The 7,449-nt window shown below is 43.5% G+C and overlaps 1 protein-coding gene across 1 annotated transcript; it reads right to left on the bottom strand.

Moving 5' to 3' along the window:
• Positions 1 to 1,400: 1,400 nt before the first annotated feature.
• On the bottom strand, positions 1,401 to 5,281 carry trmt10a (tRNA methyltransferase 10A). The gene is made up of 7 exons (XM_038975786.1): positions 4,838 to 5,281; positions 3,836 to 4,004; positions 3,536 to 3,607; positions 3,329 to 3,403; positions 2,458 to 2,607; positions 2,140 to 2,245; positions 1,401 to 1,963 (listed from the first exon to the last, which is right to left on the bottom strand). Exons 1-7 carry the CDS (start codon positions 5,005 to 5,007, stop codon positions 1,704 to 1,706), a joined length of 1,002 nt encoding a protein of 333 aa, XP_038831714.1. The 5' UTR covers positions 5,008 to 5,281; the 3' UTR covers positions 1,401 to 1,703.
• Between the last annotated feature and the right edge of the window lie 2,168 nt (positions 5,282 to 7,449).

Below are 7,449 nucleotides of genomic sequence, written 5' to 3'. Positions count from 1 at the left end.
CTCAAATGGAACATTTGGATAACGATCAAACTAAGGACCTTATCCTATTGATAAACCGTTTTCTCAATGTGTTTCAGGACGTTCCAAGTCGCACGTCCATCTTGGAACACGACGTGGATGTGGGGAACGCTGCTCCTATACGTCAGCATCCGTACCGGGTTAATGCAAAGAAAAGGGAGGTAATGAAAGGTGAGGTGGCTTATTTATTACAGAATGACATAAGCAGTACAATTTGGCACTTCTGCAAACACAATGTTAACTAGACGCTGAAAAGTAGCAGGTGCATTACACATGCCAAAGGGCATCACAGTGTATTGTACGAAGTTATCAGGCGTAACGAAAGCCGAGATGTCTGAAGCTCGAGAGGTCAGAGGCACCTGCCAATAACCTTTTAGCAAATCTAACTTACTAACGTAAGCAGCATATCCAATTCCATCAATGCAGTCATCTAATCGAGGTAGAGGAAAAGAATCAGACTTTGTAACTGCATTTACGCGACGATAGTCTGTACATAAGCGGGACGTACCGTCAGGCTTAGGAACAAGAATACATGGGGAACTCCAGGAGCTGGAGTATTCTTGTTCCTGAGCTTCAGACATCTCGGCTTTCGTTACGCCTGTTAACTTCGTACAATACACTGTGATGCCATTTGGCATGTGTAATGCACCTGCTACTTTTCAGCGTCTAGTTAACATTGTGTTTGCAGAAGTGCCAAGTTGTACTGCTTATCTTGACGATGTAGTGATACTTTCGTCTACTTGGTCTGATCTTCTCTCCACTTTGAAAAGTGTGTTTCAGCGGTTGGAGAATGCTTCTTTAACCCTCAATTTGGCCAAGTGTGAGTTTGGAAAGGCTACTGTGACTTACTTAGGGAAATAAGTGCTAAATGGACGTGCTAGTTGAATGGGCTAGTTTCCAGGTAGATAACTCTAAATACAACACTGTAAACGACGCTCCTCACAAAGTAAACTACTCTGAAGCAGGTACGTTAGCTAGCTAGTTTAATTAACAAAACGTTCTTACCGCCCTGAGCTGTAATTAAACTACCACTTTCATTGCTTTTCTATTCATTTGATGTTAGCTAGCTGCTAATGTAGTTTATCAGGCCATGTATATATAGCAAACAGAAGCAGCACAGGTCATCGTCATGTGTTTCCATGGCGTCTGAAACTTCCGGTTTCAACCAGATTATTTTAGGTGTATCATCTTTCCTTGGCCACAAGAGGGCAGTAGGTTAAAATGTATAATACTAGTGCAGTGATTCTCCTGCAGAATTACCCATTACATTTACAGTGCTCCAGTGCTTGGATGAATTACCAGGCAACTTTAATTGCATATTGATGTATGTAGGTTATCTTTCCTACAGAGACCCAATTTTATACCAGTAATATCAGTCTGTGTAAGTCAAAATGTTTTAATTTAATGAAAAGCATTAGACTTGCTACAGAGCACCAATAACAGGTCAAAAGGTATAACATAGATCTGCAAATGTGTGACTTGTTCACTTAATATATGCACTCCAAGTCAAATATCTTCCATAAAAAAATGCATAAATCAACAGAAATCTGATAACAAAACAATGACTAAAAACTACTATAATTCTGCAATCAAAAATAACTCAAACTCGCAATTCACTAAATCAACCATATTGCAACAGATAACAATTCATATTAAGACCCAGAAGAACATGGTAGCATTTGGGGCTATGGTGCAGTCTGCTCTTTGGGAGCCTCTTTCAACTGCAGTGTGTCCTGTCCTCCCTGTCCTTTCTCCTGTTGGTCCTGTGTGTTCGTGGTGTTCTGTATGACTGGCTCTGCTGTGTCTGAGTCTCTGTCAGAATCCTCCTCTTCCGTCGCTGTTCCCTCTTGGCCCAGGGGAATGGCCCCTTTCCTTAGAGGCAGGACGGTGAAGAAGGCCTCCTGCCAATCCCTCTTCTCCAAGTACACCAGCATGATCTCAAACACTGTGGCAGGGAACATGCACACACAAACACAGTTATACATTAAGAATTTAATATTAAAAACCCTTATCACATACCACTCTTTTATTCAAATTTCATAGGTCTGTCAATGCTACACACTACGGTAAATGGAGGTGGTTTCCTATCTTGAGGTGTAAATCTTTAGGATATTTCCTCACCGTGGTTGACCGCCAGCACCTTGCGGCTGTTCATCTTGACGAAGCTGTTCAGTGGGAGCTGTGCGTGGTCGATCCCCAGCTCCTGAGCCCGCTCAAAGGTGATACCCTACAGGACAGGGTAAAAGGTCAAACACAATGCTCACCAACGACTGACATAAATGGCTCAGACCTAGGTGAAGTGTCTCGGGGCAGGGGGTCAATTTGGAATTGGTTGTCTTGACTTGCTGCTTAACATACCCAACATGTTGAGTTAAAAAAAATACTTAATAGACCATAAATGAATCTTCTAAATGTTCTAGGTCATTCTGTAGTCCTGACCTTGTGGTGGTTGTGATCCACCAGGCCTCCGATGACGTAGGCCTTGGTATCGTCCAGCTCCGTCAGAACGTTGGGAGAGTCAGAGGTCAGGTACACCAGCTGCTCCTTGTTCACCACCTCGTGGTACGCCTCTGCTTTCACCGTTATATCCTGCCCAGGACGGACGGACGGACGGACACACACACACAAACAAAAATGTACCAGGTGTTAATGTAAGTTGCCACCTCCTAACCTACATAACACCCACGGCCTAATGACATATTACTCTTCCTTCTTCACTTACAGCCGTCTTGAACCACTCAGATTGCATCCCTAAGTAGTGGGATATTTAATGGGTAATATGGTTGGCATCTGATGGAAAGTGTTTGGGAGAGGTGTTGACTTGTGAATGTATCCATTTGCACCCAGCTCAAAAAATCTATTTTTTATTGTATTTAACCTTTATTTAACTAGGCAAGTCAGTTAAGAACAAATTCTTATTTACAATGACGGTCAAACCCTAACGACGCTGGGCCAATTGTGTGTCACCCTATGGGACTCCCAATCACGTCCGGTTGTGATACAACCTGGAATCGAACCAGGGTCTGTAGTGACGCCTCTAGCACTGAGATGCAGTAGCTTAGACTGCTGCACCACTCTTGTTGCACCAGACAAGAGTCTTGCCACCTTTCGCCAGAGCTTTAAATATGGAAACCCCCACGAGACATTACTCCCCATATGTATGCATACCCCTCAAGTCATTTCCTATCTTCTCAAACACAGTGTAAAATAAGCAGTGCGTCTCTGAAAAACACTCCCCTAACTATTTCCATTAGTAATTTCAACATGCATTGGCAGTGCGTATCCAAACTAACAGACAGGGTACACTCACCTTCCAGTTAACCCATCCTTCATCGGTCTTATCCATGTTTTGCTTCAGCTGTCCACCAAGGCTGGTTAGATAAAACTGGGAGATGAAGAGAGAGAAAATACAGCACTAAGATGAATGAGTCTTGAATCACTTGAGTTCAGTGGTGGTTGATGGATGATTCTGCAACCGATGATGATGCAGGGGGTCCTGTGGGGCAGGTAGACTCACCTGAACAGGGTGCACCGCTCGTCTGTTCACTGCATAGCATCTCTGTATTTGCTTATGGAGCTTCCTAACATCCTTCACAGGGGAATCAATACATAAAGCATGAAACACAGGATTCAATACTGTGCCATCTTCTATGTACACGGAACGTTGCAGTCAGATAGAAATGCCATGAATAGAACTGCCGTGATTCGTTACTCTACATGTCTGAGATGAATGTTTGTTCGACACAATATATTTATATCTGAACATTCCACAACGTTGTGCCCTACTGACCACAGGGGGCCCTGACAGTCTTGCTACCTTAAACATCATGAGGTTGTCGAAGCTGCAGTCTATCACCAGTCTCAGGGGGCTGCTGAGCTTCACCTCTTTCCTCAAGCGCTTCCGGCCAGCCACAAACTCCCCTCCCTCCTCCCCCTGGGTCTTCCTCTCGAGGCTCCTCTTCTGCCTCTTCTCCTTCCGCTTCTGCCTGTGAAGGACACAGTTGGTCAAACAGAACTTTAAAAAGGTAAGACAATACACGACATGATCATCGTACACAAAATGGTGCTTTCTGCTTTCGGATATCAACAACATTACAATTTGTCACATGGGCATTCTTCAAGGTACAACTTGCCATAAGTCAATAGTGGCAATCTTGGTAGATTTGAATTATATTGTTGTTGTTTGTAAGCAGGAAGTAGTATGATGATGTCATACTGTTGAGTTAATTATTGCCCATTATGCCCAGAATCACTAAGAAGTAGCCTAAGTGAATACAGGGGGCAGTTTAAATGTAAAACATCACTTATGTGAAACACAGTATACCTAGCTAGTTAACTAGCTACTTGCCTGGAAACCCGATGTTGAATTGCATTGAATTCTAAATCGGCACAAATGAGTGTTAAGATCAATAAAGTTTCCTCTCTCAACCTCTACAAGCCAGTATGTTGAATTAAATGAAATTTAAAACATACTCTACCAGTTGTTACAACTATTGGTCCTTTTGACAGTAGGAATGTGAGACAATATATCCACAGGAAAGTATAAATAAATCACCTTATCAAAGCGCTGTTAGTGAATTCAGATTTCTATCCACTGAAGCATAAGCAGAACCATGTAAACATGTGCAGGAGCTCAGCAAGTATGCATCACTGAGGTATAAATGCGTGGCGTGAATGCATTTGTATTTTAATCTTGTGTGCATGCTTCCGGAGATAGAAATCTTTGAAAAGTTGATTTAATTGTACAAATTTCTGCCCGACATTGACTTCAATGCAATTCAACGTCGGGTTGCCAGGTAAACAAGCTAACGTTACTTACTTGCGAAGGTTCCTTTCCTCCTCCCATTTCTGGTGCCTCAAAAGCTTCTTCCTCTGGTTTTTTGAGAGAATCTCTGTTCCTCCGTTATTACCAATATGTGCATCCTTATTTTCAGTGGCAACATTGTTCTCCCGGGACGGTGTCAAATCTTTGACAGTGTCGCTGGACATTTGACGTGTATTTTTTTATTCTGTTGTAAACTGAATGCGGAGTGTCTTCGACCAGGCTGCCTGGTTGTAACTACTAGCTAGCTAGTGTTCAAATATACGCACGTACTACGGGAAAGTAAAGCTTACCAACCTCATGCATATAATAATTCACACACACATTAGTTAACTATTGTTTTTAATCGAAAAGTACCATCTAAGAACCTAACAAATTGGCAAAATATTCCCTGTCAGTCTGGCCATTCCACATGTAGCTTTTTCGTTGTCGCACAGTGGGTCGTCATCAGCAAACACCTTATTCTTCTTAGGTGGGGTTTAACGGAGGTTGGCATCCAATTTGTTGCATTACCGCCCCCAACTGGACTATAGTATAAAGCCATTATACTTTGTGATACAAAATAGGAAAAGGGGAAATAAAAAAAAACACCCTTCCAACTAAGCCTACACTCATCAAAAACACACTACCTCGTTCCACTACTTTAACAATATCTTCTCCTGCACCATGCCAACGGCCTGGGGAGATGGGACACCACCACTCAACACAGCCAGGAACTTTTTTGAAGTCAAATCTCATACACCCAAGTACTTCTCTGCAGCTGCCACCACAACATCTATTTTCTGTGATTTAAGTTCCATTTCTGCAGTAAAGTTGATAACCATTGCTCTGAACGCTAAGAAGCCAACCTTGCTGATGCATATATCACTCATTGGCCTGTCCCTCTGTGCTGGAACAGATCTACTTCTCACAGGGATCCTCTCAGGATCCATCACCCTTGACCCATCCTCCTCTACTTTCCTCACTACCTCAGCATATGACACCTTCTGCATGGTCGTGGTACACAGAATTATGGCCCAGTTTATCCTGGTCAGTTTGTGGTCAGGAACAACTTCTGGCCCTACACCGTCTGTGCAAGTGGGCCTGCAGAAGGAGCCGACCCTGCACTGTCAGTTTGCCGTGGACCACAAGGCCCCTCACCTCACAGTGGAGTGGCATCTACAGCGGCACGGTGGGTACCGAACCAATTTGTTCAGCTACTCCAGCAGCTCAGGGCAGACAGAGGGCAGCGGGGTGTCAGTAAAGGGCATTGCCAGGGGTGACGCCTCCCTGACTGTGCCCGTTACCAGTGTGAGCAGTGAGGGGACGTAGGTGTGTTCCATCCGCGTACCCCTACTCAGTGGTAGCCTGGACATTGCCCTGCTTGTCATGGGTGGGACCTCTGGGGGTGTGAGGGGGGTAGCTCACTGTGTTGGGGTCAATTCAGTTTTCAATTCAGTCAAATCAGGAAGTGATTTGAAATGATTTCATAATCATAAATCGAGCTGTACAAAAGAGTACAATACTTTACTTGCGGAAGTATACGTAAAGGTTCACAACTTCACATAATCACGCGACAGACACTATTAAATGATACCTCACTAACCTCTCCATGATATTGCCCATCTTTCGGGTTTCACCCTCAGAGCCTCCCCGTGTGTTCTTGACCACAGAGCGGTTTTACCCCCGGGACATGGAGATTGACCTATTCAAGGAGACCAGTAGTGGTCATCGGCCTGAGTAGCTGGAGAATATCACTTACTACAGTCACCATAAAAACAACGATGGTACCTACTCTCTGTCAGCCTTTGTTGTGCTGCGGCCCTCCCCTGAGGAATCAGAGTGCGCATTGTATTCCTGTAGAGCGTCTCCTTGCCGGGCCTGTACATCCACAAGAGCATTATTATAACTCCTACATATGTGTGGCCTGTACCATTTTAAGCCCAAAGTTTTTAGCAGCTTCATGGTTAAGCATGTTACTGCTCTGCAATTTGCTGTTAGTGCATAGGGAAGATTGGAGCTAAATCCAACAAGGGTCAATTGTAGGGTAACTTGGGGTAAAACGCAACCCTACCTCAAAATACGTTTTTGGGAGCGACTTAAAAAATTGTGATGACATTTTTAGTTGAGCAAGAGTAGTGGCAACCAGGGAAAGTTTTGTTTCCAGAGGAAACAATGTGTGTGGTACTATGTTATTTTTTTTTAAATTAAATAAATGCTTTTATTTAAGAATTTCTGTACTGCTTCTGGATTGTGCATTGTTTAAACAGTTATGCTATACTTGCTTCTGTCTTTGTTAATCTGGAAGACATAAATGTATAGCCTATATAGTCTGATGTAGACTATAGATTTTAGCAATAGAAGTAAAATCCATAAAGCCATATCCTTTCCAAACAGGGAGACTGGAGGAAGGGACCTCAGGAGAAGTGAAATGGCCTCTGTCAGTATGTCTGGAATGTGTTGCTGGCCAACTGGGATTAAAGGGTCTCTTCCACATCAATTTGATCCTTCCGAAGTCTGGCCACAACCCTGTCTGTGACCTTCCTCCGCCTGGGATCAGCCACGATATATAAATGCTGCTGGATCAGGTCTGTCGAGCATAAAATGAGATGACAAAAGTCCCTGCTATT

This window comes from Salvelinus namaycush, chromosome 36 (assembly GCF_016432855.1).
Source record: "Salvelinus namaycush isolate Seneca chromosome 36, SaNama_1.0, whole genome shotgun sequence".
NCBI lineage: Eukaryota > Metazoa > Chordata > Actinopteri > Salmoniformes > Salmonidae > Salvelinus > Salvelinus namaycush.
The sequence above is the reverse complement of the archived record's forward strand: the minus strand, read 5'-3'. Positions and strand labels throughout refer to the sequence as shown.

Excerpts from the sequence above, each read along its gene's own strand:
- trmt10a (XM_038975786.1), bottom strand. The coding sequence starts at position 5,007 with ATGTCCAGCGACACTGTCAAAGATTTGACACCGTCCCGGGAGAACAAT. Across the intron at positions 4,005-4,837 it reads GAGGAAAGGAACCTTCGCAA|GCAGAAGCGGAAGGAGAAGA; the intron begins GTAAGTAACGTT and ends TGTCCTTCACAG. Across the intron at positions 3,404-3,535 it reads GAGCGGTGCACCCTGTTCAG|TTTTATCTAACCAGCCTTGG; the intron begins GTGAGTCTACCT and ends TTCATCTCCCAG.